Raw genomic sequence first — 27989 nt, 5'->3', positions numbered from 1 at the left:
TGTTTGCGGGTTGAAGGGGAGGACCGCGGCTCCGCTCCGGAGGTCGAACAGTCCTGGTTGTGTTGGAAGGAGGAGGAGGTCATGAGTTCCTCAAGGCTTCTTGGAAAAGCTCATTGCCCTTTGGACCAGCGGCTGATAAAAACCTAGACGACAGAGTAATGATGAAGAGGTGGGATTTGAAAGAAGTTCTCCGTTAGACTTAAAACATTTTATGTATGTTTTACCCGCAGAGCACAGCCATGGTAAGTTATGCAAGAGGAAGATAATCATGTAAATCACCCGAAGAGATTCTGGTTTCTACAGCCGGTGTTTTCTGACCGGAGTCCAGAACCGGTTCCATACGGTTTATTTACTATATTAGCTGTCGTTAGCTCAGAGCTAACGACTGCAGCTATTAGCTGACAAGTTAATTTAGTTGAACTTGTCAGCGAAAACATGGTAAAATGAGATGCGAAGTGCAATTTTTAGGGAACTTCGAAAAGCCAGAGTCTGTCTGCTGGACTTTGTGTTTAATTTTCTCTTTAAACATTTCTTATAACATGTACTTTAGGTGGCGGAGGTAAGTTTTGGGGTAAAGTTTTTCAATTAACTACGTACAGACTCGTAATATTGCGCATGTGCACAACGCTAGACGGCAAAACTCTTCAACTTTTGCCATGACGCTTCCCTTGTCGTTTTGTAAAATTTGTTGGAGTATAAGAAACAAGAAATTTGTATGCATTGAGTGTAAAAAATATATATTTGACAAAATCCAGGCTGGGAAGTTTTGTTTACATTTTGTAAACATACTGAGGTAATTTCTTAATGCCATTATCAAGTTGCACTACGGTTTTATAAACCTTTTGGTTTCAAAGCTGCACGGTTATGAGATTCCAAGAAAAGACACACTATGACCCAAGTTTCCACTGAATCTATAGAAAATATAGTGATAGTAGGATAACAACATGCAGCATGTTGTTGCTGCATGTTCCCTCTCAGTGAGGGCTCTACGCATTTCCTTCTCCTGCAGGATAGGCTCATTGTGATGTCTTGGACAATGTCAGAAATGTAAAAGCAAAAACAGCCACATTTAGAGCTTATGGTATTATTAAAAATAGCATCCTCAATTTCAAAGTAATGTGTAGCTGTAAAGTAGGATCTTTTTTTAAAAAACTACAAATTGTTATAAATATGTGCATATTTAAAAGAAACAGAAAAAAATAAACAAACATTTCTAGGCTCTTACGCCTGACTAATTAACCCACAAATATAAACTTTCTATTTATGGTTGGAACATTTTAAAATATATTAAATTAGGGTAAAAAACAAAACAAAACATGATTATTCATACTCTTCAACTTCATTCTAATGTATAACTTTCTCCACAGAGTCTCGGTTAGATTTATAGTAATCACTCCATGATATTAAAAATGTCTCCAGTGAGAACAAACATTAAATCCAAAAATACTCTTGGACGTAACTGCATATATGATGACAATCAGTTGCTTACAAATATTGTTAAAATACATTAATTAAAAAATAAAAAAAAAATCATTAAACAGTAGTAGTAGTAGCAGTAATATTCCTTATATTTGGACTTGACTTCTATTTCTGTTTCTTTTGTTTTGGGACTAAAAGGATTCTTTTCCAACATCCGCTGATTTAATACAAAATGTCTAACAGAGTAAATGTAACAAATAAGCACCTGAATTCTTTCCACTAAACTAAAAGCTTTCCAAACCTTTAAACTAGAAACTATTTTGGATACCAAATAACAAGTCTTCTCATGTGAGATAACATTACAGGAAGTGATAAACTGCTATAGTTCATGCAGTATTTGGCATAGATAGTTGAGAATTTTTTTTATTATTTTTTGCTTTTGCTGGACAGTCTCTCTAAATTATATAGCAATATAGTGTTTTTATGTTGTCACAAATGAGCATAACTTAAAATTGATACAACCCCTTGCTCTAAATAACTTAGTAATTCAGCGAATTTGTCTTTCGCTCTCTTGTGGTGTTCTGTGAGGCTGCAGCCCTTGTACTAAGGGTTTTTTTTGTTATCTATTGGAAAATCTCTTTTCTCTGAAACCCAGCTATGCTTCAGGGCCTTGCTAAGTGCTCACACAGTCAGACTCTGTTTTTGGTGGGAGTAAACCAGTTCTGCAGCCATGTGGCCTAATCTCAGGAAGGGGATATTTGTATGTTTCCTACAAACACAGCTCTGCTTCTTGTGGCTATTGTTGAATCTGTCGGAGAAACTGTGTAGAGCTAGGATGTTGTTGCTCACATTTCTGTGGTGTTTCACTGTTAGTGGGAGAGAAGTCTGATGGTGAAGGGCTGAAGCTTGAGTTCAGCTGTAGAGAATGCTTTGACTACAATGAACTTCACTGAAAAGGTTTTTGTTCCCTAAAGGAAGATGTTTGTTTTTCCTCCGAATAAATTAATCTATGAAGATGAGAATACTATGACAATCTGCTTGACCTTTTATGTCGTTTATATTATCTCAATTGTATGTTTTCCTATTTCAGACGGGGAAGTCTTGGATTGAGGAGAGCTTCTTCAGAAGGGAGTGTGTAAAGTTCATCCCTTCCTCTTGGGACCAACACAGGTAAACTATAAACTGGCTGCATGGATGGCTTTTATGATTCCTAGAGGAATGTATGTAGTATAATATTAACATTGGTGGGTGGAAATAAACATCTTTCTGAGAACAGAAACACTTGGCAGACTTTTCTTTATTCCAGGAACCATGTTGATTATTTCATAATGTGTTATTTCCTGTTTGTTTCAGATGCATTCCAATATGCCAAGTGTGCCAAAGCCTGATCAGGTATTATTTGTGAATTTTTAGTTAATATTTTATTGTGCATTACCACCTGGCTGCCCACGTGGCATTGGCATTCTTGTTTGCTTGTGTAGATTTCACTGCCCTATGTTTATTTGTACTGTTCCTGTGTTTGCTGTCTTTGTACTGCTCCTACATTATGTTCCATTTCACCGACGCACTATTTTCAAAATGCCCCAAACTGCAGATAGTCTGTGAGCTATCAACTGTTCAGGTGATGTGAAAAAATGAGAGAAGGCATGCGTTTAAAAAAAAATTGTTTGGCAACATAATAAACACAATGAAACAGGAATATGTAGACTCAAGGACAAGGGGAGGTGAAGAGGAAGGGAGGGAGACAGGAAAGGGGGAGTACTTGTTGCAGTCTGGCTTAGTCAGCTGGGGATTTTAAAATGTATGCAAATGATTTACTTTGAGTTGCTTTAGCAACATATTGTTACACACTTGCGCTTCAGTATTTGTCTTTCCGGCACTTTTTAAAAAAATATAAAAACATAAGTAGAAGACACAGACAAATAAAAAATTGGTTGTGGACAGAAATGTGTAAAAGTCTTTGCAATAATGAAGATTTCTGCAGATACCACTTAGAAAATAAGGTTTGATTTTATTCTTTGCAGCACTTGTTCAGTTCATAACTGTCCCAAAATTGCTAAAAGACACAAAGGAACATTTTGAGCAGCAGCCTATATAATATAAACATGGTAAGAAAACCTTACTTTTGATATGAATTCCTAAAAACATCACATATTATCACTTACTTATGAACAACTGATAAAGTCAACCAGAAAAAAGTTACCATGAGTCATTGAAGTCACTTTCAGTCACAAAGGTCATTTCAAACTATTGAATCGTGGGTTTAATTGGGTGCTGATCCTTATGCCTCATCAATGTTTCGCACTTTCGGTTTTGGCCTTTTTCTTACTTGACCTACTGATTCAGTTACATCAGAGCTGCCATGACTCGGTTCTCCTGTAAATTACTCATACCAAAATGACGAACGAAAGTAATTTCACTTACGAAATGTGGTTATCTGACTAGTAGATAAAATCTACATTTAAGAGGGCGCTCCTTTATGGGGGAAATAATCTCTCATTTTTTTATAGGTCTGTATGAGGATCAGAACCATAATAGAAATAGAGCAATATAAAAATCTACTGAGGAAATATTTAAATGATTTAATGTCCATCCATTCATCCATCCATCCATTAACTAGCATGCTTATTCTTATGAGGTCGCCAGGATGATTGGTGCCCATCTCCAGGCACCAGTACAGCCTGGACAGTCCAGTCGCCAGTCCATTGCAGATAATTAAATGTATTTGAGATTTGAGCGTTTTGGTGTCATTTAGCTCCACAATTCATCACTTCACTACTAAGAGTAGGAATGCACAGATTTTCTTTGTTTTCGGAGATCGATGATCGGCCAATACTTACATGTGAAGCCGATCTTATCCACTGATCTTATCTACCTTAGCAAGATAAGGTAGATATCTTATCTTGTTGATTTGTGCAAAGGTGCACAAATCAATCCCTGTCCTCACGCTGTCTGCATATTTGCAGTTAACAACAGTCACCCCACTGTTGGCAGCTCAGAGACATTTTTGCTATATTTGGGAACATTTCAGACAAAAAATCAGTATTGGCCAAAATTGGAATCGGCAGGCTTTTTACAGATCGGTAATCTGCGATCGGCCAGAAACCTGCAATCGATACACCCCTAACTAAGAGATGGGAGATGTTATGCGATGGTTAAAGTATATGGGTCTGAAATAGTATGTTTTATGTTGTAAGTAGGCTGGGACAAAATGGTAAAGCATAGGTAGGAAATAGTGGTACGAATTAGCCCAGAGCTGGTAAAATCAATTCCTCTTGTACTGGTTTTGAGCTTTAAGAAAAAAAAAAAGTAAATCATGAAACTGGAATGTCTAAGGTGATGGTGGGTCTGTTTATAAGGAAAACAGCTGCTCAGCTGATATTTTGTAATGTAGAACAGATGTTTCTCAAACAGACTCAGTCAGATCTAACGATGAAGTTCTCTGACATATCCGATAATTTGTTTTCATTGATTAGATGTTGCTGTGGCCGCTTGATGGGGGAGCACTCTTGGCAGGAGTCTTTTCCTCCGATTTCCCTCTATCCCAGTCCAGAACAGGGCATGGAGGAGTGGTCCATGGAGGCTCACACAAAGGCCACTTCTACCAACGCCTATGGGATCATAGATTTTCAAGACACTGCCACGCGGGTCTGTCGCGCCAAGGTTTGTAAATCCATTAACTGTGGTTTTCTTTGCCAGCATTTACTAAATTTACACTACATTAAAAAAATATGATTAATCTTCCTTTTACAAAGAATAGCTTTAACTATAAAAGTTGATGCTTTCTCTAGTCTGAGTGAGATGGAAGTCTAGATGTTGTTGGTTGTGTAAACTTTGGTTTGCTATGATGGAAGCAGATTTAAGGCGTTTTGTGGAGGCAAAGATGCTATCTGCTGTAGTGACAAGACAACCTTGCGAGCAGCAGCTGGAAAACGCAGCAAGGTCTTGAGCAGTGCCATGTTCTTCCAGTATGTTCGTGTGGCCGTGGACTCGAAGCCAGAGGCGCTGCTCCAGCTGATGCTGAGGGAATGGCAGATGGAGAGACCGAAGCTACTGCTGACTGTCCACGGAGGGTCAGAAAATTTTATTTTGCCCCCAAAGGTGAAGCAGGCCTTCAGTAAGGGGCTCATCACGGCTGCCATAAGCACAGGAGCGTGGATTTTCACTGATGGGATTAATACAGGTCAGTACAGGAGTCGATTTTCTCTAAAACAATGATACCAACACCTGTAGGGCCTTGCAGAAGCAATTATAACCCTGTAACTTTTTCACATTTTATTATTTTATAACCATAAACCTCAATATGTTTTATTGTTTTATCAGTCAGTCCCTTAATCAGTCCTTTTAGATTCACTTTTCTTTGCAACTATAACTTCCAGTATTTAGATAATGCACTTATGGGATTGTCTCTACCAACTTTGTACACTTTGAGCCTGAAACATTGAACTTTTACGAGGAAATAAATTGAAGGTAACAAGGAATATGTACACATGTTTGTAGACCCGATATTTATTCCTATTTACTTATTAAAAAGTCATGTTGTGATAGTGCAAATATGATTTTTTTTTGTTATTTTATTAATCGGACAAAATGCTCAGCACACTTTTCAGAAATCAGTCTTATAAAAGCTCAGAAAATCTTGCATTATTTTCATTTAAAGGAAAATTAGTATTTTTGCATGGCACTGCATTTGCTACTGTTTGTACACATTCCAGGTGTGTCTAAATATGTGGGTGAGGCAGTGAAGTTATTTGGAGGCCACGACTTGAGGAAGAGAAACACGATTGGCATCACACCGTGGGGAATGATTGACAACAATTTGGACCTCATTGGCAGAGATGTTAGTACTAAATCTGTGTTTTATTCCTTCTAACATAACAATGAACATATTTGACAACCAGCAAGATGGTTGTCCTTTTTGTGAGATGTTAACTCAACACCTGCTCAGGTATTCAGACCCTACCAGCCACTGGGAAACCCTTTAAGCAAGAGGACCTGCCTTAATGGTTTCCACTCCCACTTTCTGTTGGTGGATGATGGGACGCTGGGGAAACCTGGTTGTCAGCAAGGCCTCAGGAGAAAACTGGAGAAACAAATCCAGCTACTGAAGATTCATCCTCGTAAGTTAATGTCACTGCTTGTTGAATATGTGCGATGGGACATCGTCTTTCTGGCAAAATATATATCAGCACATTTTTATTAGTGTTCATTTTGTTAATTTCAGGCTGTATCCATCTTTGCTCATCCTTTTGAAGTTCAGTGGTTTGACTTGGTTTTTATAATGACTAATTATTTCTCACAGGACTGAACCAGGGAGTGCCTGTGCTGTGTGTGGTGGTGGAAGGGAGCGCTGCCATTGTATCAACAGTTCTGGATTATGTTAGCAATGCGCCCCCTGTACCGGTGTTTGTGTTTGAGGGGTCGGGCAAGGCTGCAGACCTCTTCGCCTTCTTACACAAGCAGACTGCTAATGATAGGTATGTAGGTAATGTTTATTTTAAGTGGGAAGCCATATAGCTGAACCAGCTTGTTTAAAGTTAAACTGATTATTAGGTACATCGATCAAACTTTTACCAGCTGATAATGGTTTCGGGCCACGTTAATTTTCTTGCAAAGAACGGTAAGACATACAAACTCTTTTTTGTTTTTTTTTTTTTTTTTTATATTAACATTTTTATTGAGAAAGCACATTACAATACAATTATATAATTACACCGATTACATTCACATTTTTACATGCTTCCTCTGTTTTCTAATTTAGACAAGAGAGAGAGAGAAAAAAAAACAAAAAAAACAAACAAAAAACCAAAACTTGAATGGGAGCGGCGGGGCGGCCTGAGTACCAACCCATAATTGACATATCAAATTAGAGCATAAATCTGAATGACAGCAAGGTTTACAAAAAATCAGACACAACAGGTTTGACATATTCTGTCCACTTTGACCATATCTTGTAGAAAGTATCTCTCTGCACATTAATGGAAAAAGATAGTCTCTCCAGTACATAGATCTCTTTCACTACATTTATCCAGTCATCAGTTGTTGGAGGTTCCCGTTTAAGCCATTTCCTTGTAAGGGCCTTTTTGCTCCCGGCCAGTAAAATGAACAGAAGTTTTTGATCGTTGTGGTTCAGTTTGTCAACCGGTATGTTACATAAAAATATGCATTCAAAAGTTAAAGGAAAATTAGCAGTGAAGATGTTCTGTAAATGATTATGGATTTGAGACCAATATTGCTGGATGGTTTGGCAGTCCCAGAAAATATGGAAATGATTGGCATCATCCCTTCCACATCTCCAGCAGGTAAAACCCCTTCCCTGGTATCGTTTCTGCTTTGGGGTTATGAAAAATCTTATAATATTTTTCCAGCAGAATTCACGCCAAACCTTCGATCTTGTTGTTGTCCATGGTATCTTACAGATGTGGCCCCAATCATCTTCTGAGATTGTCAGGCTGGCTTCTTTTTCCCACTTCACTTTAATATAATCAGTGCTGTCTTTCTTACACCGCAGGATGGCGTCATATAACCTGGAAATAGTTTTACCTGGTTTTGATTTAGTTAGTAATATAAACGTTTCCACAAATCTCAAATTATGTAAATGTACTTTTAGCTCTTTATTAAAATAATTTCTGACCTGTAAAAATCTAAAAAAGTCATCTGCACATAAATCATGTTTTCTTTTCAGGGTTTCAAAACATTGGAACGTCCCTTTATGGACAAAAGAATAGTAATTAGTTAGGCCTTTTGAAATCCACTTCTTGAATCTATCGTCATGTTGATTTGGGAGGAAATCCGAATCATAAGCGCACCATCTTAAGAGTTTAGAGGCATTTTCTAAACCACAGATTCTAATTGCTTCATTCCATGCAGATATCATTACTTGTGATATAGGTTCATCTGCCAAATTAATTTTACTCTGTAATTTTGTGTCAGCTATTATGGCTTTAATCGGCATTGTTTTGACCGTTTCCCCTTCCACATTTTTCCATCCTGCAGTGTAATCCGGACAGCACAAACATATCAAAGGTCTCAACTGAGCTGCACAAAAATATTCTCGTAAACATGGAAGCCCACAACCCCCTTTTTCCTTTTTTAATTGTAGAGTTTTGTATTTGACTCTGGCTTTTTTCCCTTTCCAAATGTATTTGGACAGCATCTTATCCCATTCTACAAATTGTTTTGACGGTACGGGAACTGGTAGGGATTGAAATAAATACAAAAATCGGGGGAGAATGTTTAATTTAACTGACTCAATCCTGGAGTGTAGGTCAAAGAAAGGTATGGCGTTCCATCTTTGGATATCTGACTTTATGGCTATGTTCAAGGGGGCATAATTGGCTTCAAACATTTCATTAGGGTCACGATGGATCACCACCCCCAGATACCTAATACTATCTGCCTCCCATTCCCATTTATAGCAATTTTTAATTTCAGCTGGTGGGTCATAATTCACCGTTAGTACCTGTGTTTTGTTCACATTAACCTTGTACCCTGAGTATAAACCGAAATCTGATAAGATTTTCATTAATTTGGGGAGAACCAGATTAGGATGAGACATAACAAGCAACAAGTCATCAGCAAATAATGCCAATTTTTGCTCGCCTCCTATGGTCCTTATTCCAATTATATCCCGTCTTTGTCTGATCCATTGGCTCAATGGTTCTATAAACAAGGCGAAGAGGAGTGGCGACAAACAGCAACCCTGTCGAGTACCTCGCTCGAGTATGAATGATTCAGTAAGGTCTCCATTAATTTTGATTTTGGCTGTTGGTTTATCATACAACCCAGATATAGTATTTATTATAGATTTATCAAATCCAAATCTCTCAAGAACCTGATATAAAAAGGACCACCTCACAGAATCAAATGCCTTTTCGGCGTCTAAACTTAGCACTAAAGTCTCTATTTTTTGTCTGTGAACCTGATTCATAATATGTAAAACTTTCCTAATGTTATCTTGAGTTTGTCGATGTTTAATAAAGCCTGTTTGATCATTATGTATTAGTCCTGGTAGGATAGTTTCAAGTCTCCTAGAGATGATGGAAGTGAACAGCTTATAATCAATATTTAATACACTGATTGGGCGGTAGTTGCTACAATTTAGGTTATCTTTTCCTTCTTTCTTAATTATAGAGATTATTGCTTCTTTCCATGACGGGGGTACAATTTTTCCCTTCATTACCCAATTAAATGTTTTCTGCAAGGTGGGAGTCAAATGATCCTGCATTATTTTATACCATTCTGGGCCAAATCCATCTGACCCTGCCATTTTACCCCCTTTTAGTCTTTTAATTGCCGAGTGAATTTCTTCACTGGTTATTGTGGATACTAACAATTTATTTTGTTCCTCCGTCACTGTTGGTAGCTCCAATTTAGACAGAAAAGTATTAACTTCTTGATTATTATCTACATGGGTTTGGGAGTAAAGTTTTCTGTAATAGTTCTGAAAACATTGTTGAATTTTCTCCTCTTCGGTTTCTAATTGGCCATCTAAAGGATTTCTTATTTTGTGTATAGTCCTCTCTGCTTGCTGCTTTCTGAGTTTATATGAAAGAAGTTTTAATGATTTCCCGCCAACATCACAATACTGCTGTTTGTTAAAAATTATTTTTTTCTGTACTTCAACCATGTTTAGGTCATCTAATTCTTTTTTAAATTTTACCATATCCGATTTAATGCTGTCGTTCATAGTCACAGAGTGTTCGTGTTGCAGTTTTAACAATTTATCTTCCAGGTATTTACGTTTTTGTATGTTTTCTTTTTTTAAGTGGGTGGATATACTAATTATTTTCCCTCTAATCACTGCCTTCATTGCATCCCATAATATTCCTGGTGACACCTCCTCATTATCATTTTGAGCTAAATAATTTTCTATTTCTTTTTTTAAATTCTCTTTAATGTTTGGGTAGTTTAAAATATTTGTGTTCATCCTCCATAATGTAGATCTATTTTTCCTGTTCAGACAAATATCAGCATAAACTGGATTATGGTCAGAGATTGTACATGGACCGATTTCACAGGTTTTAATTTTAGACAAATCATTCTTGAACGTAAGAATGTAATCTAACCTAGAATATAAGTTATGAGGGTGAGAGAAGTGGGTGTATTCTCTATTAGTTGGGTGATGTTCTCGCCATACATCAACTAATCCTAAATCGTCCATGAGGTGTCCCATCCTCCTACCAATATTTCGTCCATCGCCTTTCCCACTAGAAGAATCAAATTTGGTGTTTAATAAAATATTGAAGTCACCACCGCATATTAAAGTTCCCTGACTCTTCGTTGTTGCAATTTCGAGAACCTGTCTATACAGGGACCAATCACTGCCCGGTGGAATGTATATATTCAGGATGGTGGTCATGGTACCATCAATCCTGCCCGTAATCATTATGTAGCGACCTTCTTTATCTTTGTACTCTGATATGTGTTCATAGTTAAGATTTCCAGATAACAAAATTGCCACTCCCCTTCGCCTCCCAGAACTGTGGGAAGAAAAAAACACATGTTTAAAACCCATCTTGTTTAATTTAACATGCTCGCTATCCGGTAGATGTGTTTCCTGCAATAAAACAATTTGGGTTTTGTCTCTCTTAAATTTAGATAGGACTTTCTGCCTTTTTACTGGACTATGTAAACCATTAATGTTGTTTGACACCAATTTTATCAACCTGCTACTCATCTAACTTATATTTCTTAATTATATCACAAAGATTATTGGGCTCCCCGCTCACTCTTAAAAACACTGAACATAGAACATATAAAAAAGTTAACATTAAGAACAAACAAAACTCAAACTGAACTCTTGACTTCCAAGGTGGGGGTCTCCAAAGAGAACCCTGCTTCACCTCCAGAGGCAGCTTCTTCATCAGTTAGTGAAGGGGCCCTTGGTGGCTATGGCCTCAGTGTAAAGAGCACCGCGAGAAACCTGCCTTATTTACTTATTGTACTTCATAAACCAAATACAAGTCTTGATTATTAGTAACAGAGTGGATAAACCTTAATTTTCCTTGTGCGTGGGAGAAGACCTCTTGAAGGCTCTAAGTTTTTCTTTGTAGCCGGCTGCGGGGTCCCGCCTCTTGTTTGCTGGCCCACTCCCCTGTCCGCCGCGTACTCTGCTCCAGGTCAGCTGCTTCAGATGTTCCAGGGCCGTTTCTGGTGACTTAACGACCCGCACAGCGTAGCCTCTACTGGACATGTCTTCAGTAGCTTCCACCACTGTATTGTAGATCTTTGTTTCATCTCCATATTTCACCCTCAGCCGGGCAGGAAAGAGAGTCTGAAAGGGGATTTGCTGCTCCTTCAGAATCTTGCGCACGTCTGCGTATTCTCTTCGTTTTTTCAAAATCAGAGGGGGATAGTCATGGTCCAAATTCACTTGCTTGCCGTTCCAGGTAAATCCTCTTTTCTGCCATGCCTTGCGAAGGAGAAGTTCTTTGGTTTTAAAACTGAGGAATTTCACAACAATAGATCGCGGGGGAGCGTCGCTTGGAGGCGGAGGGCCTAGAGAGCGGTGAGCCCGTTCAATGTGTATGTCGAGCTCGTCTTGGGACAGCGCCAAGCCCTCACGGAGCAACTTCTCCACAAAGTCACCCATTGATGCCGAGTCCCGTTCTGCCGCCTCGGGTACGCCATAAATGCGTATGTTCTCTCTTCGTGTACGGCTTTCTAGGTCCATTAGTTTATCCTCCAGCTTTATCTGTAGCTTTATTATTTCAGTGACGGCGTCCTCCGTGGTTAAAATCCTCTCCTCCGCTTTTTCAATCCGGTCCTCAGCCTCATCTAGTCTGGTGTTCATCTTTCGAATTTCTTCTTTTATTTCCCCCAAATGCGCATTATTTTCCTGTCGGAAGCCTCTTAATTCCTGCAATACCGTCTCCCATTCAGCCATAGTATCACTGTTGTTTGTTTAGTTCAAGTCAAAAAGTGCAGCGGTAATTTTTCAAACCGGAGGTTTGAGATGAATAGCAGTTGGCATTAGCTAAAATGCTAGCAATATTTTCTCGACTTTAAACGTTCGCTTATTGGCGTTATAAAGCTTCGGTTTTGAAGTATTTCGCTCACCCCAGTTCTTTTTCACCTTTATAGGTATGTTTTCGTCGTTTAAGTGGGGTTGGGTTTTCAATTTCTTAGGTTCTCTCGGGAGCCCGTTCACAGCGCGGCCATCACGATGACGTTCAAACCGGAAGTCCCTTTTTTGTTTTTATTCAACTACAAAAATAGCAAACTTTTGCATTTTGTCCATGTTTTGCGGGGGACAACAGGGTTTTTATTTGATAGACCAAAACAACACAACGCAGCAATGTAAAGTGGAAGGAAAATAATAATTAAAAAAATGATGCTTTGTTGAAACCATTTTTGCTGCAGTTAGAGCAAGTCAGAGCAGTTAGAGTATGCTTTTTCACATCAAGAGACCAAAATTTTTGCCCATTCCTCCTAAACAAATAGCTCAAATTAATAATACACTGTATGTGTGAACAGCAGTTTGGTCACAGATCAGTGGTGCCACTGTATAACTGGCTATATGTCTAGGATTGTTGTCAGTCTGGTTGAGGATGAATTTCCACTCAAGTTTCAAGTCTTTCTGTAAAACAACTTGGTGTTTACAGAAAAACATCAAGTTGCATTTAGCTCCATCCATGTTTCCATCAACTCTGGCTCAAGAAAAAGTTTGATTTCTTTGTAAGCCAACGGTCACCTTCTTTCACATTTGCTGTGTCTATATGATGTGTTAGAATCTATAAACAATACATCTCATAGCTTTCTCTTAATGATGTTCTGATTTGTGAAGTGCACAACAAATAATCTTCCTGTGAGTATATTCTCCCACCTGAGCTCTGGATATCTACAGCTCCTCCAGAGTTACCGTGAACTTCTTTGATTTTTTTTATTTCTTCTCTGTACAGTGCTCTGTGATCTTTGGTTTTTCACAATGTTGTTTGTTTTCTACTGTTCTCTGAAGCCATTCCAGAACACCTGATTTTATGCTGAGACTAAATAAATGGATTCTGTTGGCTAATTAGGTGACTTCTGAAAATGCAGCTCAAAGGCTTTTCATATTTTTTACTTTTAAACATTTTGAAGACCTTATGTGTTTGGTTTTTTTTACTCAACAGGTATGCTCTATTGGCTATGTTTGTCTTCTGCAAGTCAATGTAATTTGACTCTCATCACTCTCATGCCTTTTAGGCAGCTGGATGCTGATATTGAGGAGGACTTCCTGGGTAGGATTGGAGATGTGTTCGGAGTTGAGAGGACCGAAGCCGCGCACCTTTACACTCTACTCCAGCAGTGTATGGATCACAGACAATCAGTGAGTAGAGCTCTTACTGAAATAGGCTTGATGTGGTTTAAGACACAAACAGCATCATCATTGTCTCTTTGACCAACAGATCACCATCTTTGACTCTGAGGCTGACGAGCAGATGGCAACCGATGCAGCCATTTTGACTGCTGTTCTTAAGGGTACATGTTTTCTCTTTCTGATTACTATTACAGACTTGCTTCTGCAAACAAGTCACCACGGTTTTAGCAACAAGAACAGATTGCAACTTTGTATGTTTCAAGTTCCTGACTCACTTTAGAGCTACATTATGTAACTTTTATACAGAAATCTGTTTTTTACAGATTTGTTAAAACTGTTACTATGTTGTGACAGTATGGCATGAGATAGATAATCTGTGAAAAACTTAAGCTTTTCCACCTCCTCACTGTGCTACCATTGCCATCTGAATAAATGCATAGCTCCTAGCCAGAAACAACCAATCAGAGTAAGTGGGAGTGTCTCATCTCTGTCAATCAATCTTGTGCACGTGTTGCTAAATGAAACAAATGGTTTCATTTGTTCTAATGAAACATTTAGAACAAATGTTTACAAACAAATGTTCACCAACATTTGTTCAACAAACACGGCGAGAAAGAGCTCGTTCTTCTTTATTCGCCGTAATTGGTGGCCATATTAACTAGCCTGACCATTTATGACAGGCTCTACTGGCACAAATATGCGGAAGCATAACAGTGAGTAAGGGGGAGAGTGTGAGTAGAGCATACACGAGGGTGATCCTCCTCCTGGCTCTGATTACTTGTTTTAACAAAATATGTAAAAAAAACCCATATTTTTAATAAAAGTTACATCCTGTAGCTTTAAATGTTAATCTGTGTTGGATTGAGGCTTTTTCATTCCTAGAAAATGGGAAAAAGTCTGTTGCTGAAATAAATATACATTGAAATGTGTTCTGCTGGATTTTGACATTTTTTGTTGAATGGAAAACAGGAACCAAAGCCAGTCCATCAGAGCAGCTGAGTATGGCTCTGGCTTGGGACCGGGCTGATATCGCACAGAAAGACATCCTGGTGTATGGTCAGCACTGGCAGGTGAGACCAGCTCTGGACAGGAGTTTATACCATTAATTTTACCTTAACCAGGTGTATTTGTTGATTTATTCGATTATAATCATATCGTATGCTTTGTTTAGGTGGGTTCCTTGGAACAAGCAATGCTGGATTCTCTGGTGATGGACCGTGTGAGTTTTGTGAAACTCCTGATTGACAACGGCATGACAATGAGCCGCTTCCTCACCGTGGATCGCCTCGAGGAGCTCTACAACTCAGTAATTATACTATATCTGCTCCTTTTTAATCTTAATGATACTCCCTTTGTTTTTATAGTTTTGTCTTCCTAATAGGGCAACTTGATTAAAGAAAAGAAAAACATACTTACAATTATTTTGGCCAATACCAAAATCATCAATTTATTGTGCTCTACTTAATTAACCAACTAAGGCTATATTTGCAAAGCAGAATGTGCTAAAATTATTTTAATAATCATCATTTTTGTTTGATTACATTGTTTTTGATGTTTGGAAACAAATTTGAGGTGAAAATATTAAATTTGATTACGTAGACCATCCTACTTCCTGTTTTAAAACCTATTGTCAGAATATTTTTTTTATTTGAAAGCAACAACAGTTTTCCCAGAGCCCCTTGTTTGTTTTTCAAACAGAACAAATTCAATCTCTTTACTTTGACTAAAACACAGATTTTAAAATATCATCTTTGATTGAAATCAGAGCAGTGCACTGTAAGTGTTTGCACAGAGTGATGTGTGGTCACCCGTATCCAGGGTATTTTCCCAGTTGTTGACTTTGATGCTCAAATGAAAAAGCTGTCTGTGGACAACTTACACTTGTTTTTTGCTCCACACTCTCTTTATCTCATGTGTTTTATAGCCTGTCAATTATTCACAGCTCTTGGTCCATTTCTGAAACATGAATATCCAGAGAGCTGCTGCTGTCTACCAGTATTTCTGTTTTTTTCAGGTTGGGATTTCTTGGTTTTTATTTTTCTTCTCTCACTTTCTCAAGTGTAACAAAACATCTTTTTCCAGCCACAGGGTCAGACTCAGCGCTTCTTGCAGCACCTGGTTGAAGATGCAAAACAAGTGAGTGACGAACATACTAATACATGTAAACTATAGACATCTACTGTTCTGTTGTACAGATAGATTTATATGTGCATAAGGGGAAATGTTTTCAACATTTATTAATGTTTATTTAAATTATTATGTCTCACAACTAATAAAATCTGTGAAGTTTATTAAATTTATAAACAGAAAAATAAATTCATACAGGCATGTTACGTTATGGCCCATAAAATCATGGGGAAGACTGCTGACTGGGCAGCTGTCCACCAGAAAGACATGAAAACCGTTCACCTAGAGGATAAGACACTAAAGGTCATCGCTAAAGAAGTTGCTTGTTCACAGACTGCTGCCTGCAATTATATCATCGGAAAGTTACGTGGAAAGTGTGAACAAGCTATAGGGGTTTAAAGACACTGTCAAACAAAGCCCATTTAAGAGCTTGTAGGAAATTATTAAGATGTTTTGGTATTCCTCAGCTGACATTTTTGTTTTAAAAATCCTTTTTTATTTGACCTGATATAATAATCACATTTTCTCAGAAGCTAATCTTTGGCGGCAAGCCATGATCATCAAATGTTAACGAAAAGGCTGTAAATGCTCAAAATGTACACTTTTTGTGTCCAGCCATATAACATGTGAGTTCCACTTTTTGAGTTAAATTATTGAAATAAATTATTTCAGTTATATTTTACCTGCAGAGAGGCCTCTGTAGTTATATTCACTGTTCATTTTGTGTTGGTAGGCCTCTCTCCCTACAGGTTACCGTCTGTCTCTCATTGACATGGGGCTGGTGATAGAATACCTCATTGGAGGCGCCTATCGAAGCACCTACACTCGGAAAAACTTCAGAGCTGCTTACAGCCGCATTCAGTGCAAGGTGAGCATTAAAACTTAGATTATGTCCCTCTTGTAAGAAATCTAAGATCTTTATGAGATGTTAAAAAAAATTTCCTTTTTGCTTGTAGGACAGTAGACGTTACAGCTCTGATTCCTTTATTAACCAAAGGCGAGGAATGAGCTTAAAGAAAAGCAGAAGTCTCCAAGATCTTCACTTCTTCAGAACTGCCCAACCCTACAAAAGCAAAGTTGGTGAATCTACTCTGTCTTTTGGCATCTCATTACAAGCTTTGTTTTATAAGAAGTTCAGCTTCCGTTTAGAAGACCGATTAGTCTTAAAGTTTCTGTGTGACACTTATTCTTGGTGGAATCCCTTGACCTTTTTCTTTTGTGTCCTCCATTGCTTCCCTCATCCATCCATTTTGTCTTTCCAGGATCAAACTGAGTCGACGGGGAGCAGCCATCAGGTGGTGTTGAGTCATGGCCTTGGTCGCACCACCCTACTGCCATGTACTTTCAACTCCAACGACCTGTTCGTGTGGGCTGTTCTCCAGCAGCGCCAGCAGATGGCGCTGTTCTTGTGGCAGCACGGGGAAGAAGCATTGGCGAGAGCCATCGTGGGCTGTAAGCTTTATCGCTCAATGGCCTTTGAGGTACGGCAGAGCAACATGGATGACAACGTTGCTGAGCGATTCCAGTCATATTCACTGTGAGTGTAAAGAGCGAAGTGAAAAGACACTACTTCCTGCAAAGTGAATCACATTTAAAATGGCTACCCCTTCCTTCAAAGCTATACATTTATTTGAAATTGAATTCTAGTGTTTGATGTTCAGGTTCAGTTGTACTTTTTCTAAATCAGACTAAGTTTTATTTAACAGAAAACCTGCATGTCTATCCTCTCTCTGTGTGTACCAGCGAGTTTGGGCAGCTGGCTGTGGATGTGTTAGATTGTGCATTTCAGCAGAACGAGCAAATGGCCATGAAACTGTTAACCTCAGAGATGGAGGCATGGAGTCACTTCACATGTCTGCAGCTGGCTGTCTCCTCGTGTCATAGACCATTTGTGTCACACTCCTGCACCCAGACTCTGCTCACAGATCTCTGGACCGGCCCACTCAACATGAGAAAAAACTCCTTTATGAAGGTAAGCACAACGGTTGATGATAGTTTTAACCCCATACATCACCCTGTCTCTGATGTTTAAAAGAATCTCATAATTGTTGGAAAATACCATTCTGAGTCAATTAGTTCTGTTTTAATTATATGTGAATTAGGTTTATTACCAAACAACAACAAAAAAAAACAATACTGGCGAAAACAATTTCCTAGGGCTGCAACTAACGATTACTTTAGTAATCTATTAAGCTATCAATTATTTTGACAATTAATTGATTAATCAGATAAAAAAGGGGCACATTCTACAGGTTTCTCCATTTACCCACTTAAGCCTCTTTTACACAATACTATATATACATTAAACGATGCAAATAAGCAAATGATTAAAAAATAATCACATAGCAGTTCTTTAGTGAACACTTGATAATCTGCATCAGCAGCTCAAATTGGGTAGAATTGCTTACAAACAAAGGTTTTTCATCGTAAATGCAAAATGTACATATATTTTGTAAAGTTTTAGCATAATTACCGGTCCAAGTGTGTGTTTTTTTTTCAGCAAATTGTTTTTTTGAGTCCATATTTCACTTAATTAATCTGTGCTAAATTAGTTGACGATTATTTCAGTAACTGATGAATTATTTGTGTCAGCCCTACAATGTTCCCTGATAGTTGCTAGGTGATGGTGATACACACATTGTGTTGTAGATCATTTTGAGCCTTCTCCTGCCGCCTGCCGTCTTGTTTCTGGAGTTTAAAAGCAAGGCTGAAATGTGCCACGTACCACAGAGCCATGAGGCAATGCTGTTTGGGCTCGAGTCTGTGAAATCGCTGCCAGTCCCTGAGGGATCCGTTCAGATGGTAGGATGCCAATGCAAAACTTTTTAAACTAGACTATAAGGTTTTCTCTCAGACTTCTCACCACTTGCTCTCTTTTTTCTCGTCTTATGTCGCAGGACAGACAGGATGTAGAGCGAGGCCTCCCCTTCCACAATAAATCCACCCTGTCCACTATGTTTACGCAGTTTCTGTCATGGATCACAAGACTCTATGATTTTTACACTGCTCCTGTTGTTAAGTTCTGGTTTCACACAGTAGGTTATGTGCATCTTATTTTAACTTTTTTTTTTTACTCATTTGATGTTTCTGATTCACTCAATGAAGAAATCTAACCGAATGTGTTTTGTCTCATGTTAGATGTCCTACTTGGGTTTTCTGATGCTCTTCTCCTACGTCATCCTGGTCAAGATGGAGGACCAACCAAGTGTCCAGGAGTGGTTGGTTATTCTTTACATCGTCTCCACTGCTGTTGAGAAAACCAGAGAGGTAAGTTATCCTACATCCTTCCTCATTTGCAGTTTTCAGTTATTTTTGTGAATTGGATGTATGGACTTATAGCTACAGTACAATGAAAGTTAATGTCATGGTACTAAAGACTCTTGTTTTTTAGGTTTTGATGTCTGAGCCTAGAAAGCTGAGGCAGAAGCTGAAGGTTTGGTTCTCGGAGTACTGGAACAAATCCGACTTTGTTGCCATCCTCCTGTTCCTGGTTGGGCTTTCGATGCGTTGCCAGGCCGACCCCTACCGGACTGGAGGACACGTTGCTTACTCTCTGGACATCATCTTCTGGTTTATCAGAGTTTTGGATCTTCTGGCTGTCAATCAGCATGCTGGTCCTTACCTCACCATGATCACTAAGATGGTGAGAAGAGACCACGTCTGCCTACTAAAGGATAATACCGTAGTATTTGTGACCTGCTTTTTTTTTCTTTCCTGTTTGTGTTCCCAGACCAGTAACATGTTCTTCATTGTGGTGATGATGGCCATTGTGCTGCTGAGCTTCGGCGTATCCAGACAGGCCATTTTGTCGCCAGATCACGATCCGTCATGGAGTCTAGCTCGAGATATTGTCTTCCAGCCATACTGGATGATCTTTGGGGAAGTGTATGCTGGAGAACATGAACGTAAGTGGATCATTAGAAAATTTAGCACTTATTTTAAAAAGAAAAAGTACACCCAATTTTGTAAAGTGAGTAAAATAATTTTAAATCGACTACTTGGTCTCTTGGAGTGCTTAACATAAGGTAGATACTAAATTAGTTGAACAGCAGATGACACATTTGACTGTTACTCAAGAACTATTACACTCATAGTTCACTGCAAGCTAGTGGTTTACTTGTAGAACCATGGTTGGCTTTATTGTGGCCTTACATGTTTTACTAAAGGGCAAACATGCACGTTTTTCTTTACTAAAACTTACATGTTTTACTAAGGAATTTAAGCCCACATGTCTCAACAGTGGGCTTAGAAAATCAAGGTGGCATTTGTTTATTCAGATAGGTTAAAATATGAGTTTTGTTCCTTCTCGGTACTTTTGCTGTAGATTTGATGATGCACGTCAACCTCACGTCACCATTCCTTCTTTTACTTTGCTTGATAATTATTACTTCACTTGGAGAACATTAGTTAATTAGTGCATTTTTTGCAGCTATTGCCTATTATCTACCCTGTTTACTCCTAAAGAAACAATAGAATTTAAGTTTTAGTCTCCAGTACTCATCAAAGTCGGTTCAGATTTAGCATTTGCTGATACAGAGTTCAATTTTAAAAATTTGTTGTTTAAATCTTATGTATATGTGTTGATCCAGCAGTAAATGAAAAGTTTCCCTTACGTTTTTTTGTATATTTTCAGTCGCCATGCTGATTTCCACCAGTGTAACATCGATGTGTTTGTGTGTTGACAGCGTGTAGTGATGAATCCTGTCCTCCTGAATCTTTTCTGGCACCGCTCCTCCAGGCTGTCTACATGTTCTTCCAGTACATCATCATGGTCAACATCCTCATTGCATTTTTCAAGTGAGCCCCTTGTTGCACTGGCAAAAATACATAAATGTATATATAATTGTATATATACTGGTTTTAAAAAAGCAGTGTATAAAATGTTGTCCCTAACAGCAACATCTATTTTGATATGGCTTCAATATCCAACAAACTGTGGAAGTACAACCGCTATCGCTACATAAGGACCTATCAGGAGAGGCCGTGGCTGCCCCCGCCGCTCATCCTGCTCAGTCACGTGGCTCTTGCTGTCAGAAGCATCTACAGGAGATTTAGTGGAGATGCTGAGCAAGAAGAGAGGCGCTCTGGGCTCAGTGAGTACCAACAGTACACACAGTGCTGGGGGGACTCCAGTTTGGGATAAGTTTGCAGTTATTTTTTAAATACATCTTGGCACCATAAAACGTATGTCTCCTGTTTTTTATTTACTTTTATCAGAACTCTATCTGGGCCTTGAGGATAGAAAGAGGCTGTATGAGTTTGAGGAGAAATGCGTTGAACTCTACCTTCATGAGAAGAACGAAGATCTCCACAGCACTCCCATAAACAGAATCAGAGCCACAGCTGAGAGGTTTGTTGGATTTTAATCTGCCTAATAGTGTGAAACATGGCATCCGCACATCCTTAAAATGTCTTAAATTCTTTAAAAAAACAAGTTAGTATGTATGTATTTTTTTTCTCTGAGTTTTCCCTCCTGCCAAATTGCATTCAGACGTTTTCGTTGTGTTGTGTGACTTCAGGCGTTTAAGGCTACCTCTGACGAGCAGCTAATATAGCCTTGCTAGCTAGCGCGCTCTTTTGCCTGTATGTATGGATAAGTGCAAATTTATCGCCACTTGACTGGACAAAGTTTGTAAATTTCCCTGTATATATAGGTTGAAACTCCATTCATAATAGTCTTAAAAAGTCTTAAATTTGAGTTTGTGGAAACTGCAGAAACCCTGTGGGGAAAAAAACAAGTCCCTCTACTCCAACTGCTGAAAGTTGGTATTTAATTTTAAAAGTAGTAGTCAAGTCATGCCACAAACATTATTACCTTGTTACTAACTATCAACATTTGTCCTTGTTGTGCCACTAGAGCTGATGAGATGTGTGGGATGGTGGGGGAGGTCTCAGAGAAGGTCAACGTCATTCAGGACAGCCTGTCGGAGCTGGACGGTCAGCTCGGTCAGCTTCAGGACCTCTCTGTGCTGGCTGTGGACACCCTCACTCTGCTCTCTGCCTCCGACAGCCGTCAACAGGAAGAGGCCCGCCTGGCTCAGTGTCGCCACGTTTTACCGGCAAGCCGTCACATCCTCCCTCACAGCTGGACCCTCCCTCACAGGGGAGCAGAGGATTGTGATGTTTCTAATGTGCGTCGCCTGGAGATTAAAACCTGCAAAAGCACGCCGCCCTCTTTGCTAAAAGGCTCTGCTGTTGAGGGAAGTCGACGAGCGTCGCAGGAGCGCCACGTCGGGGTGAGAGAAACCAGAGCAGGAAAAAAGGGACTGCCTGAGGCAGGAGAGGAAACGGCTAAAGAGGTGGGTGGCTACATCACGATCTCGGATAAAATGAGTTTGTCTAAAGAAGGGGTCTGAAACCTGTGGCTCTTTTCACCTTCCACAGTGGCTCTTAATAGCTAAATAAAGATTTTAATATTTTTCAACTTTATTTGATAGAATAATTGCACTCAATATCCACAAAAGAAAGACTCCAGAACAACCGGTAATATTTTTAGGTCTTTCTTTTTGTCATTAGTTTGTAAACTGTGCTTTTTCAGAAACACAATCGGTTTCATAGGCCATGATTGTGTGCCCAATCAAAACTTTTAACTCTGGATTTCAAGAGCTCCCAATAAGTTTAAATATATCAGCTTTAGAGGAAATAAGGGATTTTTTATTGCATTTTCCACAAAGATCAACATCTCATAGAATAAAAATGTATCCAGCCACTTTATTGCAAATATTTTACGTTTTTCTTAGTTTTTAAACCTAAAAATAGAAAAGTATTTGAATGTGAGAATAGATTTTTTTATAGTAGAAATTTATCAGAAATTATAAGCAGTTTTTTTCCCCAAAAAAATCTTGTAATATTTGCTTTATTTAGCTGGACTGGAGGCAAAATGGCTCCTTTAAATACAAAGGTTGCAGACCCTGGGTCTTAATGATTAATCTCTGAAACAGTAAAATACTCCCATACTAAATGATATGTAAAGTATAATTTAAACAAACACATTTTCCACAGGACTCCAAGTCTGTGCCTGTTGAAGATCCCAGTGAGAACTGGTTCAGAGGCCCTGGACGTGGGTCACATGTTTCCTCCTCTCAGTTTAACCTCAGCGGTGGAAGGACTAAGACGCCCTCCGAAACCCCTGAGTCGTCCCGTTGTGGGTCTCCAATTTCACCCAAACCGTTCGGGACGGCACATAGCAAAGCCTGGACGTATGACCCACATTTGTATCCCAGTCAGGAGGAAGCTGCTGTTGAAGAAGGGGAAGAGGATGCTGAAAGGGAAGAGAAAGTAGAAGAAGAAGATGTACCCAACCTGGAGGTATTTGTGGCCTATAGTAATTGTTTAACTGTGTCTGACTGACATCGACAATGTTTCTTCCATCTTTTCTCAGGATGAAAGTCAACCAAGTTTTCCGTCCAGGTATTCCAGCCACTGGAGAAAACCCCCATTGCCCACTAGGTGGGCATGTGTGCCCAGAGAGCGTCCAGATGGGTACTGCAGGTCTCTTTCATCCAGCATGGAGAAGATCGCTTTTTCTGGTGGACCTCTCAGCCCAACGAAGGGATCTTTCCCATCTCTTGAAGAAACGACGGACAAGGAGTGCTTGTCTGACAGAAGAGGTCTGAGGAATGATGCGTCTTTATGGTGCAGCAAGAGCCAAGGTAAAACTCCTTGTACCACTTTAACGTCCCGGGTTATTACGCTGTCATGCATCCGAATTCTCCAGGTTATATGTTTGTTTCTGCAGAATGGGGAAAATCTTCAGATTTCTCTCAAGACTTGGACAGCAGAGGGAAAATCCACAACAGGAAGACAGTGAAGATAAAGGAGAGCATTCCTGATCCAGTAATCACACTGTTGATTTTTACCTCTTTTCATGATAAAACAAACAGTTTGCCTAACAAGCTTTAATCATAAATCTAATTTTCTGTTCCCATCTCTCTCTCCTGTTTCTTGACAACAGGAGACGCTGGAGTCCCACTTGTCCGATGCCTTGTGGAGGAAACGGCGGAGGTTTGTTGGAGAACAGACATGTTGGTCAGCTTCAACCAGCCTCAGTCAGCTCAGTAAGGATCTACATTCACCAACACAACCAGCTCAAAGCAATGGATTATTGTGAACAGGAAGAGAAGTGACACAGACTTCTGGAAAGTTTTATTCTGAATAAAAAGTCTGACACACTTAAATAAAAAAGTCAGTGGAACCAGTTGCCTGAAGAAGTGGCCTAATTAGTGAATAGTCAATTTTGAATTTATTTTAATATATGAATATGATTTGTATTTTTGCTCTTTATTTTTTACTACTTTTAGAGTTTTGGTATAAATATTTTTTCAGATTTTGATCCCACTGATTTGGTGCAGAAGCAGGTGATTTCCCATCAGGTAAATCCTCTCTAAGCTGCAGTTTATATCGAGTCTCTGTTGGAAATATCAGTAAACACCTGAAGGATGTTTTTTGGTCTTTTGTTTTTCAGGAATTGTGGAGTCCGACTCATTCAGCTCGAAACAGCTTGGCCAAATCAATGAGCCGCAGGTCTTCGTAAGTCTCTGCTTCAGCTTTTCTTTCAGAGTTAATTGGAATATCCCTATATATATATATATATATATATATATATATATATATATATATATATATATATATATATATATATAATTTATATATTTAACATCTCTCTTGTAGCTTGCAGAGCGGATTTGCTCCAGAAGGTATTTCTTATCATTCCATACTTATCATGTATTGTGCGTTTGTTGTTTATTTATGTTTAATTATTAGTACATGTTGGATTTACATTGTAGTGTTTTATTTTTTTTCTTTTGCTTGCTGCAGCCAGGAGTTCCTCCTTCCAGCCCAGTGACAATCAGTACCCACACTTTTCAGGTATTATGAAAATAATATATCAACACTTTTTTATGTGGCAAGTTAAAAATATATTTTTTGTTCTGTTTTGTTTTGATTTTTTCCCTTATTTTTAGTTGTATACGCATTTTGGTTATTTTTTCTGCGTTTATTGCTGCATAATTTGTTGTTTTGATAGTACCTGTCTCTGTGTTATAAGCTATGGAGAGGAACAATCTGATGAGACTGGCCCACAGCATCCCGTTTACTCCTGTTTCCATTTTGGGTAAAATTCTGTTTTTTGACAAACAAAAATAGTATCATTACATGTTTTTTTCCCCCCTGTATTTTCTACCTTGTCTCTGCATTAACTTTTTGTTTTCACAGGAGGTGAAGAAGTGAGCGTCTACTTTCTGGAGGAAGTCTGCTCTAAAGCTGAACCTGAGTCCAGCTCTGTCTCTTCCTGGTCGTCGCGGGTCCAGTCTGCGATGCTCAAGCCGCTCTCTAGCGAGGAGGGTTCCCTGGACGGCGGTCTCCGGCAGGGCAGCAGAATGCTGTGCACCTGGGCAGAGCAGGATGTGCTCCAGCCTGGTCAGATATACGTGGTCAAAGCCTTTAAGCCAGAGGTGATCCGTGCTTGGCAGAGGTACTTCCATGGGAGCACTGCGCTGCAGCTTTGTTTAAGGGTACTTTTCCAAAACCATCTTTGGAGCATTTAAGCAAGGCATTACTGAAAGATTAGCAAAAGTACCTCTTATGTTCCCTTTAGCTTTGTAATATATAGCATGTTTGACATCCTGAAGGAGATCCAGCAGCAGAGAGCAGCCCAGAAGATGATGCAAGTGTTTAACCGGATCAAACCCAAAGATATGCATCACTCACCAAGGTGTGTGCGTGTGTGTTCTCTGAATCCCACCTGTAAGTGCATGTGCCTGCATGAACTGACCTTGCTCCCTTTCTACCAGATTTCTAGATGTTTGCCTGGTGCTTCGGCATTCTAACGGCCAGTGGTTGACTATCGAGAGAAACTTGATCGGTAACTTCAGGAAGTACAATAACAACACAGGGGAAGAGATTGCCCCCTGCTGTTCATTAGAGGACACGCTACTGGCATTTTCCCACTGGACATACGAGTATTCACGCAGAGAAATGCTGGTGCTTGACATTCAAGGTAAGCGTTTTAGTATTCTTCATTATTTATGACATGCAAATGCATTATTTTTTCTCTTCCCTCTTTATTTGTTCTGGTCATATCTCTCATTTATGTTGTTGACAGGAGTGGGAGAGGAGCTGACTGATCCGACAGTCATCATGGCAGACGACCAAAGGTACACAAATCCAAAATGGCAACGTGATTTCAGAAGGGTGTTCTTTTTTTTTTTTTTTTTTTACGGAGAGTTTCATAACTCCGACATGAACTGAAGGCAGACAGACGAACCAGTTTTTCGCTTCACACTGTGACTCTCTGTCTGACCCCTTTGCAGCTGTAGCAGGGGTGAAGTGCTCTTTGGTCCCGATAACCTTGGAGACGCTGCCATCAATGGCTTCCTGCAGAAACACTCCTGCAACCTCTGCTGCCACAGGCTGGGACTAAAAGGTCAGAAATGTCACACATTTTTATAATCAGTAAGCAGCTGTAAGATGAAGTGAGAGTCAAGAAATATGGAGCCTTCCAGAAGTGTTGAACATTTTCTAAATGTTGTCACTTTACAACAACAAACTTCAATTTATATTATTTGGATTTTACCTGATAGACCAACATGAAGTAACGCCTAACTCTTAAGTTAAAGAAAACTTATTTTCAAAAGTGAAATTCATTATTAATATCTGGAATATTTGGCGTACCTTACCATTAATAAAATTCATTGCACCTTATTGAATTCATAAGTCACTCTGGTCCATTTAATCTCAGCATAAATCTGCCTCCGATCTTCGGTAGAGAACATCAGCAGGCAAAAAACATCATGATGATCAGGGGAAAAAAGTTTAAAGCTTTATATTAACTAAATATGGGTTTTGTGATGTTTGAATACTTAAGAAAATACATTTCCTCCCTAGTTATGTTGTTTTGTATCACCGTGTTGCTTCCTGTCACATCTGCATTTTTCTACTTGAATGTCACCTCTCTGTCGTCACTCATGAGGCCAAGTTGGCTCTGAAAGAAATCCCCGACAACTTCAAGTGAAGTCGGCGCGCACCAGCAGCCAGCTAATTAAGCAGCGAGTCTTCGTTTATTTCTCTAACAACAGTAGCGTTTGAGGCATGGGGGTGGGCCCTGCTTTGTGCGTTGTGCTGCGCGGCCTTTGATTACGTATTAATCATGTCTTTGTGCTGGCAATGTGCTGCTGAGACATTAGCTTTGATTAGCTATTAATTAATGTCTCTGGGTAGACACGATACCGGCATCTAGAGGATAACGGCGCGGAAAGAAACCGCACTCGAAAACAAACAAGCCCGGCAAACAAACACACAAAGGCAAACACTCAGACACAGTTGTTTTGATATTTCAAAGGTGCGTCGTGTTTGCTCTTCCTTTTCTTGTGTCCTCTCCAAGAGATCTCCCAACAAATCAAACCAAATTATTCATGCTGGATGTGTGGACTTCCTCCCAGGCCTGTCAGTATTCTCTTTCTTGTGATAATGACTGTGTTATTGGAGTGGCGTGTCGCTAACTGATGTTTCTGTTGTTCAGATTTAAGGAGGCGCCCAGGCAGCGGCGAGAACAGCAGCGAGGCAGAGTCGGAGTCGGGGAAGGAAGAGGGCGATGAAAACGAGATGTAACATTTTGACTGAGATAAAATAACACTCAAATGCACTTTTTCTACCAAAGATGTTTTTTCTGAAACCATATTAGTCTTTTTTTTGAGAGAGAGAGAGAGCTACATCTGCCATCAGATGTTTCTGATTGGACTATTTGAACTAAAACTTGCTCATATTGTGCATTCATAATTCATATGAATATAATGCAAAGAAACAGAAAACTACATGACATATAAGACATTTTTTGTATTTTTTTTGTAAAGAATAAATAATTGAAAGATTGTAAGCTTGCACACTGTGAATTTTTGCAGCTCAAACATAAAGCTTAAAAAAAAAGAGGCAGAGATGCACCCATAAAATTTCTTTTATTTATTTTTTTCTTCCCACAACAAAATGTCTACAAAAGCAATAAAATATAGAATTTAACAAAAATCACTTCAAACCTTCACATTGTATGTACATCTCAAAGGAGGACTCACTGAGGCCTCCGCAAAGCTCTGAACCTCTCCCCAGTCTGGCCCTCCAGTTCTGGGTGCGTGGGACTCCCTTTAATAAC

The 27989-nt window shown here is 39.2% G+C and overlaps 1 protein-coding gene across 6 annotated transcripts; it reads left to right on the top strand.

The window, feature by feature from the left end:
• Nucleotides 1-14: 14 nt before the first annotated feature.
• On the top strand, nt 15-27716 carry trpm6 (transient receptor potential cation channel, subfamily M, member 6). 6 transcript variants are annotated; one of them, XM_032578388.1, is made up of 42 exons: nt 16-242; nt 2510-2589; nt 2773-2811; nt 4896-5082; nt 5389-5602; nt 6135-6259; nt 6368-6539; nt 6722-6896; nt 13606-13729; nt 13809-13881; nt 14690-14790; nt 14892-15026; nt 15803-15856; nt 16581-16715; nt 16804-16923; nt 17110-17384; nt 17591-17819; nt 18497-18649; nt 18745-18882; nt 18986-19114; nt 19239-19490; nt 19578-19752; nt 20533-20644; nt 20744-20940; nt 21065-21197; nt 21705-22146; nt 22850-23155; nt 23229-23499; nt 23586-23683; nt 23802-23904; nt 24173-24219; nt 24312-24376; nt 24518-24543; nt 24665-24715; nt 24894-24959; nt 25061-25359; nt 25477-25559; nt 25639-25844; nt 25950-26001; nt 26158-26270; nt 27186-27289; nt 27366-27716. In XM_032578388.1, the coding sequence occupies exons 1-42, from the start codon at nt 216-218 to the stop codon at nt 27369-27371; spliced, it is 5892 nt and encodes a 1963-aa protein (XP_032434279.1). In that variant the 5' UTR covers nt 16-215; the 3' UTR covers nt 27372-27716. The 6 variants fall into 6 exon arrangements, with proteins under 6 accessions (XP_032434283.1, XP_032434284.1, XP_032434279.1 ...); XM_032578391.1 differs by having other exon boundaries at nt 17-169; XM_032578389.1 differs by lacking the exon at nt 16-242 and adding an exon at nt 2245-2376.
• The last annotated feature ends 273 nt before the right edge of the window (nt 27717-27989 follow it).

The sequence above is a fragment of the Xiphophorus hellerii genome, chromosome 12 (genome assembly GCF_003331165.1).
Source record: "Xiphophorus hellerii strain 12219 chromosome 12, Xiphophorus_hellerii-4.1, whole genome shotgun sequence".
In the NCBI taxonomy this organism is placed as follows: Eukaryota; Metazoa; Chordata; class Actinopteri; order Cyprinodontiformes; family Poeciliidae; genus Xiphophorus; species Xiphophorus hellerii.
Note: the sequence above shows the minus strand (reverse complement) of the source record. Positions and strands in the feature narration are given on the sequence as shown.

Excerpts from the sequence above, each read along its gene's own strand:
- trpm6 (XM_032578388.1), top strand. The coding sequence starts at position 216 with ATGTTTTACCCGCAGAGCACAGCCATG. Across the intron at positions 6,260-6,367 it reads TGGACCTCATTGGCAGAGAT|GTATTCAGACCCTACCAGCC; the intron begins GTTAGTACTAAA and ends ACACCTGCTCAG. Across the intron at positions 15,857-16,580 it reads TGGTTGAAGATGCAAAACAA|GCCTCTCTCCCTACAGGTTA; the intron begins GTGAGTGACGAA and ends TTGTGTTGGTAG.